The 24,893-nt window shown below is 48.3% G+C and overlaps 1 protein-coding gene across 1 annotated transcript in view; it reads right to left on the bottom strand.

Annotated features, from left to right (window-relative positions):
- Nucleotides 1-24,893, bottom strand: part of LOC146200112 (uncharacterized) — a 479,695-nt gene that overhangs the window by 87,718 nt on the left and 367,084 nt on the right. The window contains exons 31-35 of the mRNA XM_084592273.1: nt 23,635-23,941; nt 21,508-21,623; nt 19,877-19,986; nt 18,839-18,945; nt 408-581 (exon numbers count right to left, since the gene is read on the bottom strand). Coding sequence (XP_084448399.1) covers nt 408-581; nt 18,839-18,945; nt 19,877-19,986; nt 21,508-21,623; nt 23,635-23,941 — 814 coding nt within the window. The remainder of the gene's footprint in view (nt 1-407; nt 582-18,838; nt 18,946-19,876; nt 19,987-21,507; nt 21,624-23,634; nt 23,942-24,893) is intronic.

Raw genomic sequence — 24,893 nt, forward strand, 5'->3', positions numbered from 1 at the left:
AACGTGGGCCTTAATGCCTCGTAACAATATTATCTGTGCCAAATACTCTCGTGCTGCCTGAACGGGACGCGTCGGCGACAATGATCGCGCGGCAGTGCTCAAGTTTCGTCACGCTCAATAGCGTAGGTTGATTCATGCAGCCATTTTTCGATGGAGGCGAAAAGCAAGGCGACCGTGTGCTGTGAGATATCGAATGCACGTTAAGAACCCCGGGTGGCCGAATTTTCCCGAGCCCTCCACTACGGCGTCTCTCACAGCCTGAGCGGCTTGGGGCGATAAATGCAAAAACAAAAACCAATGATGTAGTTCTTCAGGTTTAGCGTCGTCTTCTCAAGTTAGGCGCGTTTCGATGAGCGTGCCAGGTAACAGCATTCCATGCATGCCATAAATGCATGTCGGCCCCGTACCTCAGAGTCCATGAAGAAAACACGTAGCACGCTCAGCGCTCCGGACAAAAGGACCGTCGAAAAGCCCACCAGCATCCTCTGGCCGCGTGAGAAGTAAGCGCACACGCTGACGGGTACAGCGAGGTTCCACAGGTGATGCTCGTTCATGGCATGAAGCACGCCTTGCTTCACATTCTGCGACAAAAACAAACAAAATCAATATATTAATGGGTCTGTATTACAAATTATGCATTGATGCAAAACAATAAAAATAATATATTTGTATTACATCGATTAACAGCTCAGCTCACAGACTTCTACGACAAACAGGGCTGAACGTTGACTGGAGTGAGCTAACGATAAAACGTTATCTAAAAAATACATCACCATTCATCGAGCAGGTCCCCGCCAATTAGCAGCAATGGTGAGATATCTAAATGTCGATTGAGATTTATTAATGTGCCCCGTCGAGATGGTGCAGTGGCTAAATGTCCGACTACTGTACCAGAGCACCAGGGTTCGAATCCAATCGCCAACGGCTGTGTTTCAAAGGAGTGCAGTAGTAGCAGCGGTAGTAGTAGTAGTAGTAATAGTAGAGACATTTAAACACAGGAGTTTGGGGCACTCAGGTCCCTGGGCCCCCGTACGACACTACTACTCATAAGTTAAAGGCGCCAAAACAACAAGCACACACAGAACGGGAGACGCTCTGTCCCGTTCTAATTTTCTTGTGTGTGTGCTTGTTGTTTTGGCGCCTTTAACTTATAATGAATAGGCACTAACTAGCCCAACAAGAAGTTCTCTTAGGCACCACTACGTTCAAATGTTCATGTATACGGTCCTTGACGTCGGCAACCTGGTCCACGGCAGCCTTCGACCAAACCTGGACCTCAGAGCATACCCGGTCTCCCAGGACTCATAGGTGGCGGGGTGCTCCAGACCCCACGGGGGAGTATCCACTGGGAAGTGAAATATAATGTGGGCGAGGGTGGCCATGGGGTGTTCGCCAAGGATGCCGGAGGAATTGGTGAGGGTTTGGTGGTATCGACCTATAGCATAATTGGTGATGAGAGGGTTCGCGTCTGGAGTAGGCGCCGTAGGGTTCGATGGTAATTGTCTAGGGAGGAGCGAGTTGGGGGGGTAGATCTGTCTCTCAGCCCGGTAGGCCTGAGTCAGCTCACTGAAAGTTGCATGCGTTCCCGCAAGAACACCGACGCAGGGGCCGTCTGTGCCCGGCGTATCATACCTCAGACTAAATGTTGGAGGCACCGTTGCCGGGGCTCCCCGACTGGGCAGGTACCCAGGGGCCGAATCCACGAAAGAGTTCGCTTTGGAACGCGTTCGCTTTGCCGTGACGTCAATTTGACGTAGGCATCGGGGGGAGAAGGGTGGGATGAACGCTGGGTTCAAAGAACAGCCAATCGGCTTTGCTGGGCGGTCCCATCTCGGTTGCTCTGCCTTGGCGCGGGCCTTGTCCTCGGGCAGCATGATTCTCGCGCTGAAGCGAACGCCACTTACCGAGTTCCACACACAGCGACCGAACGCGTTCGCTTTCATTTGATTGACATGTCTCGTGACGTCAACGAAATTCGTGGTCCCGCCTTCGTGAAATGGCGTCACCGCCAGCGGTGGCGACACGCGACCAATGGAGCGAGGTGGCGAGCGAGAAAGCGAACGCGTTCCAAAGCGAACTCTTTCGTGGATTCGGCCCCAGATGAGCTCCCGACGGCGGGGCGGATTGGCAGCGGACAGGATCAGTAATGCAATAAGTAGGGACATGAAATCGGCCGCGTGCGCAATTTAGTATTACAGATTTTGAGTTCGTATTGTGCATATCGAGCTTCCGTGTGTGCAATGAGAAGGACAATGGCGGTCTCCTTGGCCACATCTGAGCAAGTGACAAAGGGGAGGAGAAAATATATAGGAGGCTGAATGTCGCTCTCCACCCCGGTTGCTGCTTCTTCCTCACCCGAACTTGCAATGTCTACCCATACCGCATCCGTCTCTGAGCAGCAATATCTGTGGATCATCTTTGCCCGTGCACAGCGACAGGGCTAATGGTTATGGCTAATGACTAGCTACTCACTAACCATTACTAACTGATGACTAGCTAGTCACTATCTAGTGCTAATTAGTCATTGGCCATGACTAACTAGCCATGGGCAATGAGAGACATGGATGGATAGATGACAACCTTTATTGTCCACCTTAACTAGAGGCCCCTTACTCCCCACCCCCGGCACGCAGGCCTAGGGGCTGGAGCCTCCACGACTAAAGGCTAACAAATAGATTTTGTCTCTTCGCGGCCTCAGCCCCCAGGCGGACAGCTTGTTGCTGCCGAGCGGGGTCCGCTCCGCAGCAGGGCTTCCTAGCTCTCTCTGCTATTGATATTTTCCTCGACTCCAGGAGAGTCGACGCATTCCCATATAATGCGGTAGAGAGTATTATTATTATTACCCCTCTCCCGCGGTCGGGTTCCAACCCGGGCACTCCGGCACAGTAGTCAGGCGTCTTACCACTGCACCATCCCGGCGGGGCAATCTTTCCTGTAAGGGCTCTCTCGACGCGTCTTCGGATGAGAGAGGTATCAAGAGAGCCATAGGACTCCCGATGAGAGACATAAGTAATCACATGGTGAAGTCATCGGCCATGACGTCGAATCCGTGTCTAATAACTAGAACTGAACTCACAATGATGTCGCATCCGGTCATGACTAGTCATAATTCCACCAGACAATTCATGCATATACGAGGCTTATCCCGCCGGGCGTCTGAACCAGGCGTCCGTGCGGTGCGTTTCATAAACGTATAGACGCAGACTCGGTACAGCAGACATCAGCGCCATTTCAGTTTGGTTTACAGCAAAGATTGCCCCACCGGAATGTTGCAGTGGTAAGACGCCCGACTTCTGTGCCGAAGTACCCGAGTTCGAACCCGACCGCGGCGGCTGCGTTTCGAAATGAAGAGGCGTCCGTGTGCTGCGCGATGTCAGCGCACGTTAAAGATCCCCGGGACCCGTCTTCTGAGTTTGCAACGTTATAGAAGTGTCGCTGTCTCACGTGACCTCGAGTCATCTGACTGGTGGAAGCTCTCTAGCTGAGCCATCTCCACTGCTTCGTGTGACAGAAAGGGGCTAAATGTAGAGGGCTCCAGAAGAGGTGGTGAAGGGTGGCTGTTCCTGGCCCTACGAGGCTGGGACGTAGTTCAACGCCGCTTGCGGCGGGGCCTAGCCAGCCACCGAATTTTTATCCCCTAGGAGCAGCCCAGGGTGCATCGATGCAGCGCCGGCGCTGACATCGAGGCACCCTAGAGCAGCCACCCTTCGACTCCCCTCCTCCATGCGTCGGGGCCTGCTACTTCGGTCACTTTCGGTTTGGGAAAGGGAAGGTGCAGTAGTGTCTCCAATGTACATTTGCTTTAATTTATCTATGAATTCGGCGTCTGTGCCTTCATTCGCGTGTCTAGCTTTAGCCAACCTGATGTTGGATTGATTTTTGGACTTAGTTGGATCCAGTAGGTTATTATTGAGGCTGAAGGAAAAGAAAATGCACGGGCCAGCTACTAGCTCTCTAGCTGAGCCACTGATTTATTTATAGGAAGGGAGAGGCGCAGTAACTGTCTCATTTGTTTTTTTGTGGACACCGCAACCGCGCCGTAAGGGAAGGGAGGAAGGTGGGAGTGAAAGTGGGAAGAGAGAAAGAGGAGCCGTAGTGGAGGGCTACGGAGTAATTTCGACCACCTGGGGATCTTTAACGTGCGCTGACATCGCACAGCACACGACTCCTCTTCGTTTCGCCTCCATCGAAACGCAGCCGCCGAGGTCGGGTTCGAACCCGGGTACTCCGGCACAGTAGTCGGGCGTCGGGAGTCTTATCACTGCGCCACCCCGGCGGGGCAGCTGAGCCACCTCCGCTGTCTCGTGCAGACAGAAGAGGGAAAGTAGAGAAGGAAGAATATGTGTAGCACTGCAACGTGTGCCGACAAGAGGCCAACGATTGGAGGCAAATTATAGCCTAGAAAGAGTACGCTTTCAGAGATCCTCTAATTTTAAGGCGAAAGCCTTTAATAGCTCACACTGTCACGGACAAAGTGTGTCCAGCTTTTGCGGCGGCTGTCGCGTGGCGTTCCTTGGCGAGCGTTCAAGTGAGCCTGTTGTTGTGGCTGTAGGAAGAAAGAAAAGAAAATGCATGCACGGGCCTGCTACTGGCTCTGTAGCTAAGCCACCTCCGCTGCCTCGTGTCCGCTGATGGGGCTGGGGAAGTTAGGTCATCGCCGCTTGCGGCAGGGGCTAGCCTGCCACCGAATGTTTATCTGTTGTAGGCCGTCATTGCTCCCGCCACCGCTTCGGTGACGGACGACGGCTGTTGCGGCGCGCGACTTTCTTTCCCTCTTCCTTTTCTACCTTCTCTATTTTCTCTTCTGTCTGCCCCGCCGGGGTGGTGCAGTGGTAAGACGCCCGACCACTGTGCCGGAGTACTCGGGTTCGAACCCGACCTCGGCGGCTGCGTTTCGATGGAGGCGAAACGAAGAGGCGTCGTGTGCTGTGCGATGTCAGCGCACGTTAAAGATCCCCAGATGGTCGAAATTACTCCGTAGCCCTCCACTACGGCTCCTCTTTCTATCTTTCCACTTTCACTCCCATCTTCCTTCCCTTACGGCGCGGTTGCGGTGTCCACAGAACACAAGTGAGACAGTTACCGTGCCTTTCCCTTCCTATAAATAAATCAGTTTTTCTCTTCTGTCTGCACGAGGCAGCGGAGGTGGCTCAGCTACAGAGCCAGTAGCAGGCCTGTGCATTTTCTTTTCCTTCTTCCTACAGCCACGACAACAACAACAACGGACAGAAGAGAAGATAGACAAGGAAGAAAAAAGAAGAGGGAGAAAAAAACGCGCGCCACAACAACGGCCGTCGTCCACCACCGAAGTGGAGGCGGGTGCAATGATGGCCTACAACAGATAAAAATCAGTGCTAGGCTAGCCCCCACCGCAAGCGGCGTTGACCAATGTAAATTTATTTTTTTTGTCTTCATTGAATGAAGTTTGTACCACCACCACTTGACCTACCTGCCCCAGGCCCATCAGGGTAAGCTTGGTTAGTGAGGGATTGCAAATAGCAGGCGCCCCTCCCCCCCTATCTAGTAGTTTGTTGTTGTTGTGGCTTTAGGAAGAAACGAAAATGCACGGGCCTGCTACTGGCTCCGTAACTGAGCCACCTCCGCTGCCTCGTGCGGACTGATTTATTTATATTGTAAGGTAACGCGAAGGTCGGACTTGGGGAATCAGGCTTTATTACAGACCTGAAGCCTTGGTCGCACACTGCAGCCAAACACACTCCGCGATGACGATGGGTATCTACAAGAGGGAGCAGGATGAAGATGAAGCAGCACGTTCAGCAGTGTGGAAGATGAAGCGCCACACAGTGCTCACACTATTTCGCCCGCGCAGTTCAAGCGGCCAGCCTGGCCGCAATTAGTCCGCAGGAATGCGCCGAACAAAAGGTTTCATACGTGAAACGTGGACAACTTCAGTGCCACGGTAACGACAGTCCGGAGGAGGGTAAACAGGGGAGACGCGATAGTTGACCGGGGAGGTTTTTGCAAGAACTGTGTAAGGACCAATGTAACGGTGCTGTAACTTGTCACAAAGGCCAGGAGTGCGTAATGGGGTCCAAAGTAACACCTCGTCGCCGGGACGGAACGAAACTTGGCGATGGGTTGCATCATAGCGGTACTTGCGGTCTTCCTGGCTAGCTTCCGTGTTGACGCGAGCAAGCCGGCGTGATTTGGCCACTCGGGAAAGGAACTGGTCAGGAAGAGAGGATGAGGAACTGGCATGTGTAGAAAGAAAAGAGGCGTCAAGAAAGGTAGCGGGAGAACGGCCGTAAACGAGGAAAAACGGGGTGTAACCTGTGGTCCGCTGTACAGCCGTATTGTAGGCGAACGTAACAAAAGGAAGTATTACGTCCCAGTTTCGGTGGTCCTGGTCGACATACATAGACAACATGTCAGAAAGCGTGCGGTGGAACCGCTCAGTCAACCCATTGGTCTGCGGGTGATAGCTGGAGGTCAATTTGTGATGTGTGGTTGAGGCTTCAATAACTTCGGCTACAATCTTCGACAGAAATGTCCGACCACGATCGCTGAGAAGCACTTGAGGGGCCCCATGGCGCAGTACGAGCGATTCCAAAAAGAAGGTCGCGACCTCATGTGCTGAGCCATTAGGCAGGGAAGCGGTCTCAGCGTAGCGTGTTAGGTGGTCGACGGCGGTGACGATCCAGCGATTACCTCGTGCGGACAATGGAAGTGGCCCGTATAAGTCTATGCCAACAACGGCAAAAGGAGTAGCAGGGCAAGGTAGCGGCTGTAGTAGGCCAGCAGGAGGAGAAGTGGGCCGTTTGCGGCGCTGACATGGCAGACAAGAGGCGACGTATTTTGCCACACTTGAGGCGAGGCCTGGCCAGAAGAAACGGGCTTTCACGCGGTGGTAAGTTTTATGAAAGCCTAAGTGACCGGCTGTAGCATCATCGTGGAAAGCCGCCAGGATACGGGTGCGAAGCGCTCTCGGAATAACGGGGACCCAACGGGTGCCTTCGGAGCAATAAATATAACGGGAGAGCACGCCGTTGTCAAGTTTGAACTTTTGGAGTTGCCTGCGCATCCTAGCGGTAGGAGGGTGAGAAGCACCGGTGAGAAGGTTGATTAGGGAAATACAGTAGGGATCTGCTCGCTGGTTTGAAATAATGGCGTAGCGATCTGGAGCAGCGGCAAGAGTAGCACAGGTTAAGGTTGGGGCTCTGGACGACTTTGGGACGTCGAGGGTGCACGCAGGAAGGCTCGAGGAAGCACTAGGTGGCGATTCTGATAGCGGGCAGCGGGAAAGAGCATCGGCATCTCGATGTTTGCGTCCCGATTTGAATATGACATCAAAGTGGTACTCCTGTAAACGCAGAATCCAACGGCCCAGGCGTCCAGTCAAATTTTTGAGGGTTGATAACCAGCACAGAGCGTGGTGATCGGTAACGATCGTGAAATGGCGGCCGTAGAGGTAGGGGCGGAATTTCTGAACTGCCCAAACGACGGCTAGGCACTCTTGCTCAGTGATGGTGTAGTTGCGTTCCGCTAGTGTTAGAGTTCGACTGGCAAACGCAATTACCTTTTCCCGAGAAGCGGTATCACGTTGCAGAAGTATGGCGCCGATACCGAGGCTGCTGGCATCGGTGTGAAGAATGGTGGCAGCAGTGTCGTCGAAGTGAGCGAGAACAGGGTCCGAAGTGAGGGCATTCTTTAGGGTTTGGAAAGCTTTTTCGCATTCTTCGGACCAATTGAAAGTAGTACGGTCTGTAAGGAGGCGGTGCAGCGGTGCAGCAATGGTAGCGAAATTTCGAATGAAACGGCGAAAGTACGAAGACAGGCCAAGGAAACTGCGTAGTTCCTTAGTCCGCTGAGGGCGTGCAAAGTTCAAAACTGCAGCAAGCTTGTCAGGGTCGGGTCGAATGCCATCGCGGCTGACGAGGTGGCCCAGGATCTTGATTTCTTTCTTGGCGAAATTACACTTTTTTGTGTTCAGCTGGAGACCGGCGGATGCCAGGCACGTTAATACTTGATCAAGGCGGCATAAATGATCAGAAAAAGTCGCAGAAAAAATAACTATGTCGTCCAGGTAGCACAAGCATGTTTTCCACTTAAGTCCTCTAAGAACAGTGTCAATCATGCGCTCAAACGTAGCGGGGGCATTACAAAGTCCAAAAGGCATGACATTGAATTCGTAAAGCCCATCGGGAGTAGCGAATGCTGTTTTTTCTTTGTCGGCTTCGTGCATCGGTATCTGCCAGTAACTGGAACGCAAATCCAAAGTGGAGAAATATTCGGCGCCCTGAAGACAGTCGAGGGAGTCGTCAATTCGTGGCATAGGGTAAACATCTTTTCGAGTGACTTTGTTAAGTGCGCGGTAATCAACGCAAAAACGCACGGACCCATCCTTTTTTTTGACCAAGACGACCGGAGATGACCAGGGGCTAGCTGATGGCCGAATAATGTCTCGCCGGAGCATATCATTCACATTATCTTCTATGATTTTACGTTCTGATAAGGAAACACGGTAAGGGCGGCGGCTAACAATAGAAGTACCTTCTGTAATAATGCGGTGCTGTGCAGAAGACGTTCGGCCCAAGGTCGGAGAAGTGACATCAAAGGAGGCTTGGTGTTTTCGAAGTAATTCCTGCAAAGCTTGGCGGTGAGTCGCAGGAAGGTCAGGATTGACGGTGCCAAAGAGAACACAGAGAGAAGCATCGGAAGAAGCTGCTGGTGAGGAAGAGGGGGCGGTAAGGGTGGTGAGGGACACCGGGTGAATGTCCAGGACACAAGGAAAACATGTCCCTTTAGTCAGCACAATGGGCTCTGGGGAAGTGTTCGAAGCAGCGACAAGCGCTGTGCCATGCTCAAACCGAACAAGACTTGGTGGTAGCGCGATTCCGCGGGTCAGATGGCGATCAGAAGGCACGATTAGCACATCTCCGTTATCAATGTCAGCAGAAGTAAGCGCGACAAGTTGTTCGCATCCAGGGGGCAACACTGAGTTAGTAGCGGCAAGCAGGCGATAATGAGGCTCGGGATGTTCAGAAGACGGATCGCTCTCGTTCATGTAAATGATCCTGTCGCGACACGAAATGCTGGCTGATGCGGCAGACAGAAAATCCCAGCCTAAAATAATTGGGTGAGCGCACGGTGACATCACGGCAAATTGTACATGGTGGCGGACACCGTCAACAAAAACTCGCACAGTACACTTAGCAGAAGGCCGAATTATTGCACCATTAGCTCCACGGAGTTCAGGTCCATCATAAGGCGTTTTCACTTTTCGCAAGCGGGAGCACAAGTCAGTGTGTATCACAGAAACAGCGGCGCCCGTGTCACCCAAAGCTTCAACAGATAATCCTTCAACCCGCACTAAAATAATATTCCAGGGACGTTCCGGAGGATTTTTGGGATGGCCGAAGAGTGCAGTTTTCCCTCCTAAAACTGCAGTGGTCAGTTTTCCGACAGGCGGGGGGTCGTCAGAGAAGCTTGACGGAGAGGCGAGGCTGAGCGGCGAAAAGGCGAAAGAGAACGGCGTCTTGAAGGCCTGTAACCAGCAGGCGGAGCGGGGCTTTCTGGCGGGGGTGATGAACGTCGGGGATAATCGGGGAATGAACGGTGGTTAGAGCCGGAAAAGCGAGGAGGGTAGTCTGCTTCAAATGATTCGTAGCCGCGGCGTTCATTCTGGAGCCTGCGACGACAGAAGCGGGAAATATGGCCTCGGTACCCGCAGTAATAACACACAGGGCGGGCTGGGCGCCAGTTGGGGTAGTATGTCGGCGCTGCGGCAGGTGGTGCCAATGCAGCGACATGAGCAGTGGTAGGCGCCGGTGGCGTAGGCGCTCCAACTGCGGGCGGCAAGGACGTGATCTGGGCGTACGTTGGCACCTGACAAATGGTAGGAGCGACCGATGTTGGCGGGGAATAGGTCATTGAGGCCAGCTCTTCTTTAACAATGCTACGCAGGCCGGCACTTGAATTATGTGGCTCAGATGCAGGGCGGCACAAATTACCTTGAGCCGAGAGCTCTTCACGAATTAATTCGCGAATAAGCACACGGAGGTCAGCTTCGGCAGTGAAACCAAATGAAGTGGGATCAGGCTGCAGGCGTATTGACTGTAGTTCGTCAAGGCGTTGACAAGTGGATATGATGGCATCGATTGTGGTAGGGTTCTGCACGGCCAGGGCGTTGTAGGCGAGTGGCCCAATACCTTTAAGGACGTGCCGAACCCGCTCGGCCTCTGGCATTGTGTCATTGATGCGCCGACAAAGTGAAAGTACATCTTCTATATAAGAGGTGTAGGTCTCATTAGGCCGCTGAAGTCGGGCTTCTAGCTTCTTCTTGGCGGACTCCGTGCGAACAGTAGGAGCGCAGAAAATCTGGCGTAACTTTTGTTTAAAGGTAGCCCAGTCCGGAATCGTCGACTCATGATTTAGAAACCACGTTTTGGCCACATCCGTCAAATAAAAGGACACATTAATTAATTTAAGAGAATCGTCCCATCGGTTGAAAGCACTGACCCGGTCGTAGCTGTCGAGCCAGTCATCAGCGTCGTCGCCGCGGAGACCGGCGAACATCTGCGGGTCGCGCTGACGGCTACTGACAGTCCAAGTGGCAAGGGGAGCTGGAGTCGAGTTGGTAGCAGCCGGAATAGCGGAGTGGCCTTCTTGTGTCATGACGATGGTGGTCGGGGTCAAACGGCGGCCAGAACGAAGCTCCAGGTGGATGCAGGTGACGAAGCAGCGGGGAAATCAAGGCGCACCTCCACCACGTGTAAGGTAACGCGAAGGTCGGACTTGGGGAATCAGGCTTTATTACGGACCTGAAGCCTTGGTCGCACACTGCAGCCAAACACACTCCGCGATGACGATGGGTATCTACAAGAGGGAGCAGGATGAAGATGAAGCAGCACGTTCAGCAGTGTGGAAGATGAAGCGCCACACAGTGCTCACAATATTTATAGGAAGGGAAAGGCGCGGTAACTGTCTCACTTGTTTTCTGTGGACACCACAACCGCGCCGTGAGGGAAGGAAGATGGGAAGTGAAAGTGGAAAGAGAGAAATAGGAGCCGTAGTGGAGGGCTACGGAATAATTTCGACCACCTGGGGATCTTTAAAGTGCGCTGACAACGCACAGCACACGGACGCCTCTTCGTTTCGCCTCGTGCGGACAAAAGTGAAAAAATAGACAAGAAAAAAGAAGAGGGAGAGAAAGACGCGCGCCGCTACAACAGCTGTCGTCCACCACCACCGAAGCGGTGGCGGGTGCGATGACGGCCTACAACAGATAAAAATCAGTGGCTGGCTAGCCCCCGCCGCAAGGGGTGTTGACCTACCCTCCCAACCCCGCAAGCCAAGAACTGCCACCTTTCATGATCGATCTAGTAGGTGGCGTAGCATGCCCCATGTCTTCGAAAGGCTCATACACCCGTCCATTTCATCGCACCTGTCGCACCAATCCTGTTCGCATAATTATTGATTTCTTTTAGGGCGAAAGCCTTTATTGGCTCATGCTGTCGTGGACAGCGTGTCCCGCTTTTGCGGCGTTCTGATTCCCTGCCATCCCTCTATAGGGTTCTGGTACTCCCCTGATCGGGCTGGGACAGGTAGGTCACCGCTGCTTGCGGCGGGGGCTAGCCTGCCACAGAATTTTTATCTGTTGTAAGCCGTCATTGCACCCGCCACCATTTCGGTGGTTGACGACAGCTGTTGTAGGGGGGCGCGTCTTTCTCTCCCTCTTCCTTTTCTTCTCTATTTTCTCTTCTACCCCTCCGGGGTGGCGCAGTGGTTACGACGCTCGACTACTGTTCCCAAGGACGCGGGATCGAATCCCGGCCTCGGCGGCAGCTTTTCGGTGGAGGTTGGTTGGTTCATAGGAAGGGAAAGGCGCAGTATCTGTCACACTTGCTCTGTGGACACCTGAACCGCGCCGTAAGGGCAGGGATGAAGGTGGGGGTGAAAGTGGATAGAGAGAAAGGGGGACCGTAGTGGAGGGCTACGGAGTAATTTCGACCACCTGGGGATCTTTAACGTGCGCTGACATCGCACAGCACACGGACGCCACTTCGTTTCGCCTCCATCGAAAAGCAGCCGCCGAGGCCGGGATTCGATCCCGGGAACTCCGGCACAGTAGTCGGGCGTCTCACCACTGCACCACCCCGGCGGGGCCCGGTGGAGGCGAAAAGCAAGGCGTCCGTGTGCTGTGCGATGTCAGTGCACGTTAAAGAACCCCAGGTGGTCGAAATTTCCGGAGTCCTCCACTACGGCGTCTCTCATAGCCTGAGTTATTTTGGGACGTTAAACCAAACCAACCATCTATTTTCTCTTCTGTCTGCACGAAGCAGCAGAGGTGGCTCAGCTACAGGCCCGTGCATTTTCCTTTCCTTCTTCCTACAGCCACAACAACTTGAACGCGCGCCAAAAAACATCACCAGACTGGAGCGATGGTGTACTGTCCAAACTCGGGCTTGGCGGAAAAAGTGTGATAGATACTGCGCCTTTCCTTTTGGTTGGTTGGTTTGTGCGGTTTAACGTCCCAAAGCGACTTAGGCTATGAGAGACGCCGTAGTGGAGGACTCCGGAAATTTCGACCACCTGGGGTTCTTTAACGTGCACTGACATTGTATAGCACATAGGCGCCTTGCGTTTCGACTTCGATCCCGCGTCTTGGCGGCAGCTTTTCGATGGAAGCGAAAAGCAAGGCGCCTTTCCTTTTCTGTAAACCAATTATAATTATGTGTAGCACTGCAACGAGTGCCGACAAGAGGCTAACGATGGGAGGCAAATTATAAGATAGGAAGGGTATGCTTTCAGGAACCCTCTTAAGTTAAAGTGTGTCCCGCTTTTGCGGCGGCTGTCGCGCGGCGTTCCTTGGCGCGCGTTCAAGTGTAGAATTGCAGATGGCAGGAACGCTAGACAAGATGAGACTTCTGGAGGAAAGGCGCATTACCTGTCACACTTTCTCCGACTAGTGTGTATTTGGATGGTGCGCCATCGCTCCTGTCGCGTGGCGTTCCTTGGCGCGCGTTCAAGTGTGGGATTGCAGATGGCAGGAACGCTAGACAAGATGAGGCTTCTCAGGCTTTCGCCTTTTAATAGTTTAGTCGCTAAAGTCCCTCGTAATTTTCTTAAGTTCTTTCCTCCATAGAAAGAACTTAGGAGAGGCCCTGACGTCACTTTTTCGAAGCCTGCGCGGCCGCGCCGCGACCGGACGAACGTCTCTCCTCCTCCTTTAACCTCCGCGTTTTCTTTCTCCGCGATGCTCAAGTAGCTCGGGCCCTTAGCAATGCTGTTGCTAGTGGCCCGAGTTTTCGTAGCAACAGCGATGCCGTTGCTATAGTGCCTAGGCACTATACCGTTGCTAATGGCGCCCGACTTGGCTAACCCTAAATTTTGACGTCACTTCCGCAACGCTTTCTCCAGTGCAGGGCCTCTCCTAGTTGTTTCCTTCCTCCATGAAAGGTGTGAAAAGTGAATACCGAGAGAGTCTGTCGAAGTTGAACCGAACGACAGAACGGACGCGCATCGCAATAGCGGAGTTCGCACAGGCGCTTTCTTCTTGCGGACTGACATTCCACCTAATTTCCTAATGCAACCTCAATCTCTTAATTTCTTTGAGTGTCTGCTGACACAACAACCAGTCAGCTGTTACCCTGGCGAGAAGGCGCAAGCGGGCCTTGTTGCGCGAACTGCAGACACCTGGGCTATAGTGCCTAGCACTATACCTGGGCCCGTATTCCGAGTTTGCGTCATTATCGAAAGTGTCGCTATCTCCCCTACCTCGAGTCATCTGATTGGTGGAAACGCCGGAACATAATGTTGCCCCTTTTCCGGTTCCGTAGTGGCAACACGCAATTCTGGCGTTTCGACCAATCAGATGGATCGGTGTCACGTGAGATAGCGACACTTCGATAACGACACAAACTCGGAATACAGGCCCTGGCCTGCAGTTTTAAGCTTTCTAGCTCGCAGGTACTGTGATCACGCTACTTAATTCCTTCGATCCATAGTGCTGCTAGCTAGCTTATAGGCGCTACCTCCACGGGTAGCGCAGTTTTCGACCGGGCAAAGTTGCGTGCCTGCCTACAGACATGGAATTAAGTCCACGGGTCATGCCAGCGATCCCTGCGAATACATTCAGCGCGCCACGGAAGTCTGCGTGCACGCCATCGGCGTTATCTCTGATGCAAGTCAAGCTCTTTTAGACCTAGACCTTCGCAGCTCGCAGCTAGGGGCGTGTGCCAATTTAAGGTTGGGGACTGATCTCCCATTTTTCATTTAATTTGCCTTTCCTTTGAGGTTTCCGCTGTAGTTAGAGATGGCTCCAGCGTCGCAGCAGCACGAGCGCCATCGATGACTGTAACTAACTGCACACGCGGGGGGAGACTGGCCCTTCGGGGCGAAGTCTCGCGGGAACTTATCCGGCCAGCTCGTCTCGTCCGGCCTCGGACAGTGGGCTAACATTTGCCCGTAACCTTGCTGGTGAGTCGAATGACCTCGATTCTTTAGCGTATTTCACTGCTATAGATTTATTACAGCAACAAATGCCTGCTGCTGCCTTTATTCCTTCGAGCACGGTAAGCAAAGACCGTGCGCGATTCCAGGGTAGGGCCAGCGGCTAATTAATTGGACAGGCAGCCGCGAATGAATGGGACAAATGTATTTATCCTCTATTACAAATCCACAACATCCATCTAAGCTAGCGCAGGCATACAGCCACAAGGAAAAGCTATAATACTTACATAGAAACTTTGCAGGTAAAAACTTATCCTGATCCGCCGGGATCAACAATGGGACCATCGCGGCTGTCTAGGGAAGTCGCTCTACTAACTGATATAACCAGGATGGCCATCATATTGATGGTACTACAAATGTGATCTACCTTTCAGCACTACTGCACTACATTTGGCCTGTTGCTGGATGACAAAAGCAATTTTGTTCTGGGTTGCCATCCGATTCCCAGGTGGGAAAAACACCCATTTCCAGCTGAATTATTGAACCCGTGTGCCCATTCTTTCCAGCTGGACACTGGAAAAAGGCAATTCCAGCTGGAATGACATCTATTTCCAGCTGTGTTATTTAACCGTAAATCATGTCCAGCGGGAGTGTTCCAGTTTTCAGCTGGAAAATTTACACCTCCAGTCATGCTCCAGCTGGAATTTCATCCTCGTTCAGCCGGAAAATCACAATCCAGCTGGAGATTCAACTGAAATGGGTACTCCTGAGGAATGTCTACCAACTGTCCATTTTCACCTGGGAATGCAATCCTTTTCAAAAGGATTCAGAAATTCTAGCATAGTTTTGTTCATACTTTAAAGCTGTTGGTGAGCAGATGTAGGTTGTAATAGTAAGAGCATTGGTGTTTTTCCTTTTGTTGCCATGTTTAACTGTCCTGTCGTTTTGTGAAAGCTTTTAAATCATACATTTTCTGCTAACTTGTTGGAACTATTTTAGTTATAAATCAAAGCAGTAACAGCCCTCCAAGATATCAGAACCTTCAAAAATTCAAAATGATTTTGGTGCGTGGCACCATTGTCACATCAGCCACCATGTTAATGCAGTTGACTTTGTGACACTGTCTGGACTGGAGCTCAAGCACACCCGTCTTGGTACCATAGTCCCAAAGGCAGAAATGTGGCCATACTGATTGCTGAATTTATGTAGGCATAAAAAGCATGGTGCAAATTCGCGCATTTTCCTAATCCGTTGTCACTGCCTCCTTCAACTTGCACTGTGGATGCTGTATCTCGGACTTGGTCTTGGTGCCTCTGACGATGCTTGAAGCCCCGGTGATTACAGACTTGCTTCAAAATTACTGGTGACCATGCATAGAAGCTTGTCTTTTGGTAATCTGCATCCTAATTTTGATGACATGCACTACGTAGCAGTTACAATTTGCTGTTGCGTCGCATACAACTCCGTACAACGCGAAGTTATCAAAAAGAATGAAGGTAATTCTTTTGAGTATGCATCAGTCTCATCAAGCTGTCTAGTTTATCATATTGTTATTGACTGCACTGCTTTTAGTAGTGCCAACCCAGAGTAGACCCACTTTCAGTTCCAACTCATTTTAGGAGGTGTTGCTACTATAACTATACTGTAATGTATAGGAATAGATCTCCAGCAGCATCCCAGACAAAAAGAAAGTGTCTACCACTGAACAGCCATTTCTCTCAAGCACAGAGTATACCTGCAATCTTACTGGTAACAATGGTAGTTACGAGGCCTCACTCCAAGCCAATGCAGGCACTGTTCCAACGAATGACATGCTCGCTGCTGAAACACTGAGAGTAAGAGGCTTTGGTGCAAAGTGCATTAGTGCACTCAAGACGTCAGCCTACATCCTTTGCACATTCCATCTGAAAGCATTGTTCAGGAAAAGCTTTTATTGAAAGCCACAACCGTGCCTCTGCTCATTCCCATTAAATGTGCAGTTATGGACAGGATTCTTTCAAAATTGTTCACTACTAATGTACAGTATAATGACATGCTATGTTTCTTGGAACAAGTCTTTCCACGCAATTGACTCTATGACACTATCACAGCTGGAGCTCAAGTACACCTGTGGTGGTACCACAGTCTCAATGGCAAAAATGTGGCCATACTGATTGCTGAATTTATGTAGGCATCAAAAGTAATAAATTATGATTCACAATTGAAACATCTGTTCTTATATTTGTGTTGGTTGTGTGGACCAAACCAGTATATGCATTGAAATTCTTATAGACAAAGGGCCCTATAGCAGATCCTATAGGAGAATATGCCTATGTTGTAGTAATAACCCAATAGGCTTTCAATTTTTTATTGTACAGATTTGCATAAGGTATACACATTGGATGGAAAGACCTATATAATAAGAGTTAATTAGTGTCAATAATCCATAAGCCTTTTTTTTTTCTTCAATAAATCACTTTTATTGAAAGGTAATAATATACATTCAAGTTTATATACAGATGGGACCCCAAAACCTGCATGGGAGTTGTGGAAAGGGCCGTTAGGTTATGCATTACGTACTTAGTCAACCGGAACAGTATAAAACAACAAAAGCTAAGAAAAATGCAGAGAGAGAGAAAGAAACCTTTATTGGAGGTCAAATAAAGACCTCACATATGTTCTTCCGCTAAGTGGACTAAAGTGAACTGGTCGACGTGAGCCACCAAGGCTGGCCACGCCCACCACTGAAAAGGATGTGGGTTGAGGTAATATGAAAAAACGATGGCTGTGGGGCAGGAAAAAACGAGATGCTATGCATTGGTCTCAGAGCAGGGGCAGTTTGAACAGCAGGGGTCAGAGCAAAAACCATATATAAACAGCTGGACTGGGGTAATAAACGTGTTCAGCTATATGGCTCTCAAGGTCTGAGTCTGAGAGGTAGTAGACAGTATAAGTTTTGTATATAACAACAGAAATTTCAGTGAACACTTTTAATGGGAAACAAAAGTGCATACACGTTGGTTACGGCCAACGTTCTTAAAAAAATTGCTATGGTTAGTAATTCTGATTCTTAAATAAAATACAAGACTACTGTTTTCACATTAAATGAATAGAAATTTCAGTGAATAATTGGTAATTTCTAAACGAAAGGATGTGTTGGCTACAGTTGAAAATGTTATGGGTAATTATTATGGTCCTGAACTAAAGGTTTGATTTCGCAAAGGTTGTTTTAAACGAGTGAAAAGTTGTTGAGGATGTAATGCTGTTTGGCAACTTCATAAATGTGTCGCTACAAAAGAAAACAGAAATGATCAGTAATTTGTCCTTATGATCAGTGAGTACGCCCTGGTGCTTACTATTAATACTGGATTGGATAAGCAAGCTTTCCGCAGGTGTAAATTTCCGAAGACTGGCTTAGCGGAAATTACACGAGATCCAGAGCACTACTTCCGTACAGCACTGTACTTATGTCTTTTCACACATGAATTGCTTTCAGCTCCTATCCGTATTAAATATGAAGCATGACATTTGTATAGAATTAGGTATATGAGTTGACTATGCACAATAGTCCTGAATATTAAGACAGTCCTGTATAAAAATGGACTGTCGTCTGTCGCACAGAATGGCCCTGCAATAATGGGACACCCTCAATGCCGAGAAAGAAAAAGGAGAGGTAGAAATAAAATGGGATAGACAGAAAATAACTAGAACACTCCTTGAAGTAAAGTACTTGAAAATGAGACAATATTCAATACGCACTGACCTTCAGAGTCTTGGTGCAGTGCATTCATTCCTATGCCCTGGCAGGCAGTTAAATAGAGCAGATTATTTTCGTTCGTCTAATGTAACTAAAGATTTTGTAGTTTTCATATTTTTATGATGTGCAGACATTTCAATGATACCTAGCTAAATTCCATGTGTTTTTAGCTGATGCTCATACAGGCTATCAGCAAGTATCACCAATGTCATGCATTTTTAATAATCATCCCTTCTGGTACAGGCATCTAATAATAATTTCTTAATGGTTGCTGCATTCTCATCCTATTACTATGAATTGCTAAAGAAAGTCGAACTAGGGTTCAGGGGAAGCCGCAGTCCTCAAGCTGAACCGGAACCTGGAAAATCTATTTGGTCCCAATAATACCGAGTTTGCCACTAAATGGACCAGTATTTAACTTGCAATTATATGTAATGTTTGGTTTAATTGCATGCAGCATCTATGTGGGTGTTTGAGGCAAACTGAAATGATGATCGTCCGTGAAAGGATCTGTACATGAAATCAAAATTTTTCGCACTTAACAGTGTCCAGCATATAAAAACACATGCAAATACTGTAGCCAAGGACAGAAGGAGAATTAGTGCTTCTCTTCCCAGCCTCGCTTTCTGATGCTTCGATATCGTGCCTTTATTGAGGTAGAAGCAGTTGTCCCATATTCATGATACTCACCCTCGAAAAAGAAGGAATACCATCAGCAGCAGACGCTTCTCTATGAATCCTCCCATCACCGCTGCTTGACGAGAACCATTTGTCAAAAATGAAGTGGAAAACTTGAGCTAGATAAATGAAAAGGAAATGTGCCGTGTCAATCCAGTGACCGTAAAAATATGCTGAGAATGCAGAGCAAAAGAACGAAAGTGAATTAAATACCTGCAGCAATAATTAGGACAGTGACAGCAAGCTCCAAAATATATGCATTATCATTAACCATACTCCCAGAGCTTAGAGATATATATGGTAGAAAAATATGCACATAGCCGTGTAAGAAAGTGAGTCGCAGAGTATATAGTAGTATTATGTATTACTGCAGTGCTGGTTGATTGCTTTAGCTGCAGCTAATGTCTCTTTCACATTCATCTCACTTAAGACAAAGGACAAGGCAAACAGAATGCTAACACTGGTGTTGTTCATTCCGGTATTTGCGTGAAGAGAGTTCAATACGATGTCAGAATATGGACTACCCAAACAGTAGAATCTTTTTAAATATAATATTTTCTTTACTCGTCAGCGTGGGTGCAAAGCATATTATGCCTGTCCCTTAAAAGTATGGCATACATGCAGAGATATGCTGGAAAGCTGAGAAGACTGCTGTAGGAAACACAAAACGTAAGATATCATTACAATTCCGAAACAGTAAAATATTTTTAATTAATGTTTCCTTTACTCATCAGCGTGGGTGCAAAGCATATTACGCCTGTCCCTTGAAAGTATGGCATACATGCAGAGATGTGCTGGAAAACTGAGAAGCCTGCTGTAGGAAACACAAAATGTAAGATTTCATTACAATTGAAGTGTAGTCTCATGATGCAGTGCAGTTTAAATTCACCATTTCATTTCTTCTGACAGGCAAATACGCTTCCATTAGGTTAAAGTATTACTGTGCCAAGAAGTGCAGTGGTCAAGCTCAACTCAGCTCGAAGAGCAAGAATTAGATTGGTCAAGTGAAGCTGATGGTCTGTGCATGTGTGCACATCTGCCACCACTTACCTGTGCCCCAAAGTTCAACACTCACATCCTCCAGAAACCAGTCTGGATATTCCCCGATGTTATCATGCCAAACTTCAACACTCTGGAGTTTTCCCAGTTCAGTGTTTGTTCTGGAGGAAGCAAGAAAGCATTAACGTAAGTAGGCACCAGAAAATGCATCTCTGCAATACACCCACAATCGCACATTTCTCACTTTAGTGTGATGACTGTAGCTGCATGTAAAGCTTCTTGCACTGCATGCACTTCGTGATCGTACATTGTCCATGTGATTTCACCGGAGCAGCTTAAAATGAAATTTCTGAACTTCTGAGAATGCACACTGTTATTTTGTGTTTTACACGCCGGAATCATTTCCTGGTACTGGTCATTTCATTTGTCTCTGCTTTGTTTTCTCTGCAGATGCCCTCCTGCTTAGGTTAAAGTATTGGCCTGCAGTATATCACTAAATGAGCAAAAATAAAACAGCTAGGAAGCTCAGCCTTTCAGAGAGTGTGCAATGAAGTCATAACCTCGATGCACATCAACCATAAAACACATGCATGAGGCACGTGGTGGTTGCTTAAAACATGCAGTGCTCCTCTGACTGAAGTGTACCTTGGGTGACAGCATGAAGGGGAGAGGGGCAATGATGGAATCATCATAGAAGTATGGCAGTTAATATTGCTTTTAATCCAGGGATAAAAGCAAAAAGTGTAACTTTTTCTTTTACAGACATTTCTGCAGGCCCTTTAGAACAACAGCTTCTGGATGACCACGGCATCGCCGCATCAATCTTTTCTAACGACTCAATTTCCATGGTGAAACATGTTATAGCATGTGCTGTAATGGTATTCCCACGGGCAATGAATCCTCTTCCCAAGTGAGGGAGGTTGTACATTATGGTGAATAGCTCCTAGTCGTGCTTCAATTGTGGGAAGGAGAGCACTTGTTTGGCGGGCACAAACAATTGCCTTTACTAACAGTTCTGGGCAGAGAGTGACTGGTGTTTTAACCAAGTTTGGTAAGTTCGCAGCACATGACTTATGGGGTGCACACAGGCGTGGCACCAATTATAGGTGACCGTTTGCATAGTAATTGAATGAAGATGTATAGCTGATTTATTTGCATTGTTATTATGTGGCAACTGAAAAATGTGAATTGTGCTAAATAGTTTTAAGAACAGTGGTAATTCTGCTGGATCTGTTATTCACTGGTCAGCAAAGGCAATTTATTTTGCAAGTACCCTGCAAGTGAAAAGTGGCTGGAGAGCCTACCGTTCTAACCTGGATGGCTTTTGCAAGAGGATGCTACACACTCGCGTCATTACTAATTTTGTGCCTGTCAGTCGTCAAATGTTCATTAGAGCAGCACTCAAGGTGCTCTTCCATAGATGCCTACAGTGTGCACTTTTTATGGTGTCATACGTGAAAAAGTTCCTTTTTCAATCTTGCTAAACGCGTTTACTGCCACTGTGCTGATGTCTCCATCTGCTAGCACACGTCTAATGAAGGTCAGTAATAATACTGTCACATGGGCAGAGAAGTAGCCCTGTGCAATACAAATAAGAAAAGAAAAACAATGGTACCCTAGACTTGATTCGAATTGAGCAAAGTTTCAGGTGCACAAAAAATTTGAAAGGGCTGCCAGCTCACCCGAACAAGTAGGCATTAGTAGAGCTTCTGTGGAAGACCTGGCGGTGTTTGCTCCTCTTGTCTACTAGTGTTATAACATCCGTAGATCCCTTTTCTCCATGGATTATCATGGAGACCTGCATGGGAAAGTTTCTTTAAACCTCTCGACCTTGCATGTGACATGCGCTGCTGTATATTGCTGCCACTTTCCACATCTGCAATACTACAGTGAACCTCCAGCTTGCATGCATCGGTGCTTTTTTCCCATTACAACTTACTACAATGTTTTCAAAGGAGTCCATCACAAACAGTACCTCTTAGGTGACCAGTCCAATTTACCAACAGAAGTGCACAGCACGCATTATAATCCAGAGAGAGAAATGACGAGGTCATCAGGTGAGACATTCACAAACATGACTAGCAGTGCTATTGCGAGAAATCGGGATACATAAGAGATGAGGACCTCTCCTGAAGAGATGCAGGGTATACTGGGAAATGCACCTTTCTATGACACTATCACGGATTAGCCTAATTAGTAACAGATGTTTCAAGAATTTCTGGAAATATATATACTAAACAAATCGCATTCACTCGTTTAATTCAAGCAAGCAAATGCTGGAAAAGAACCGAATGACCACTTCTTGCAAAAGGCTCATGCTCATGCTGTAAACAAATTATTTTTCGCTAACTGAAAATTTTGTGAAAGGGGCCAAACAGACTTAAAGAACGCTACATGGGCACTAGGCTTACACAGCAGGCAATGAAGTAAGGCCAAAATGCTGCGAACAACTGGTATGCTATGCTTATACTGCAGACAACAAAGCAAGTGTGCTCCCCTCTTGAACTGCTCACACACAAAGCCCATATTTCAAGATGCATGACTCAAAGAAGCTTGTAGTCAAGTCAGAAGGGCACAAAGGATTGCAACACACATACCAATTACCAGCTATAGGTACAGCAAAATAAATGCCTCTGAGTAAACATGAAGTCAGCCTGGGAGCAGGGAGCGTCAGATACATATTGAAGATAGGAACAATGCACTTTTTTTTACAGCGGGTTATATGTCATCGTTTTGTGTAAATTGTTCCACAGAAAATCAATTTGTAGCGACTTCTGCATCGTCAATGAAAAAGAAAATGAAAGACGTTCGTCAAGAAAATTAGGTTGATTACAGTATCTAATGAGTGAAGTAACTTTTTCTAAAAGTGCTATGCGTCCTCCAGCTCTCGGACCTAGTACAGTAAAGTAAGACCCGCCTTTGTGCTGTGTTTAGGTCTGGATTTACGGTTTTCCTGTTCACGTTTATGAGAAAGAAATGAATCCTCTCAAACCTGCCACCCCCCTTGATGAAATTCATGGCACTTAAAATGCCACAAAATTCAAAGCTACAGTATTTATTACACAAGAAGACAACAGATCTCAAAAGCAAGCATCGAACTTTTGTGCAGTACACATTTTGAACCATACGAAGCAGAGAATAGCGACATCGACCTTCAAATGCATTTGTTGCAATTCATAAATAAAATTAGTTTCGAAAGCGTTACATACAAATGATCGCACTTTATACCCCAAGTTTCAGCTTCAGGTTATAAGTGCCTTCAGCGCCACGAAATGTGTACTTTTCGCAGTCTACATATCTGTTTAGTTACTCAGCTATGCTGCTATACTGCATATGAGGAAAAAATTTTCCACCCTAAATCGAGCTGGAAAACTTTACACACACCAGAATTTTTTTTTGCAAGAAGCATATTAAATAAAACAACTCACGAAGACCTACCTAATGAAAATTTCTGCTTTCTCAAGAGTTTAAATGAAAGAACACATGTTTAGACAGAGCCAGGGTCCATTTTAATAGCGCGTGGGTTTCATCATAGCTGTCAGCCATGATTTCCCTACGCAACGCTTAGATGGGGGGGGCGGGGTGCACAGATCCCAGTGTCTCTGCAGGCCAAGCATTAGTTCGAGCAAATTTTTTTACAATAATTACTGAACATTACTACTACTTCACAGCTGCCGTCAATCTCTCCCCACCCACTCCCTTCCCACCCTAGCAATTTAGACATTGTCAATTTTAAGTACTGGGGCAACTCCTGGCTACAATGACACTATTTTAGGCCACCAACTGTAAACAAGAAATCCACTGCTTACAGTTGCGCTTGTTCCAGCGTTGAAGAAGGGCCCAGTTTGGATGGTGATCAAGTACAGGTGTTTCGCTGTTGATCGTGCCGTCTTCATGGCAAACAGGTGGCCGCAGTCCCTCCGAAGACGCAGCACAGGAGTGCGGCCTACACTTAGCCAATACGCCGCGAGGGCATAGACAGCGGCAGTTGCTGACAAAAAAAACACGATGGCCCAGTTGACCGGCTTCCCAAAGAACTCGTGTGCAGAAAGCTCGATGAGTGTGGCTTCAACGACGCCCGAGACCATGGAGACAATAGGGCGTCCTCCTTGACACCTGAAATAACCGCATAGACCACAAGGTTCATCACATATCATGAACTGTGTGGCCTTTCATCCTAGGCAGTCAAAGATATGGGAAGAAATGACTTCTATTTGCTGTACTTAGGCAATCACTTTTTAAATGGCAGCCACTTTTGTTCAAAGAATCAATCACAGTCAGCGGGTCTCAGATTGTGGTTGACTTGTGATTGTGAGCACTGCAAAACGCAGCGTTGTGATATTCAGCTTATCGGTTTCCGCTACCACTGACAGATGTGCACAGCCCAACAGCATTCCCAGGTTAAAATCATAACAGGTCTAACTGTTTCGTGGTTATTGGTGCCCAGCTGAGCTCCAGTTGGAACGAACTGGTAACAATTAGAAATTGTTCCATGAACCGGTTAGACCAGTCATGATTTTGTTTTCCCTGGTTAAAATACATAAGAGGACATAAGTCACTATATATAGTGCCAAAACAGATAAAACACAGCTGCAGCCCCACCAAGGTGGTGCAGTGCTTAGGGTGCTTGACTGTACTACTCAAGGATGTGAGGTCAATTCCTGGACAGTGTGGTCACTTTGAGATGGGGGCGAAAAGCAGAGCACTCATGTGCTGTGCAATGTCAGTGCACATATACCCAGCCAGTCAAATTCCTGGAGCCATCCACTACAGCATTTCTCATAGCCCGACTCGTTTTGGGACATTGAACCCCATAAACCAAACTAAACCAACGAAGAAACTGTTGTACATCAAGACACACAAGTTCATGGAGCACATGCATTATCATTGTTGTTCTTATCGGTGGTTTCAGTCTGTAGGTTTTACGCACGCAGAACCACCTGTAGGGGGCCATCTACATGCAGGGTCCATCCACACTTACTGCAACTATGCGAGCAAATGGTTTCTCTCTTTAATGCGCCATTGTGTCCAACCTGGCCGTGCACTGAATCAAAGTGGCAAGCCATGC

Source organism: Amblyomma maculatum, chromosome 2 (genome assembly GCF_055883805.1).
Source record: "Amblyomma maculatum isolate TAMU_Amacu chromosome 2, ASM5588380v1, whole genome shotgun sequence".
Taxonomy (NCBI): domain Eukaryota; kingdom Metazoa; phylum Arthropoda; class Arachnida; order Ixodida; family Ixodidae; genus Amblyomma; species Amblyomma maculatum.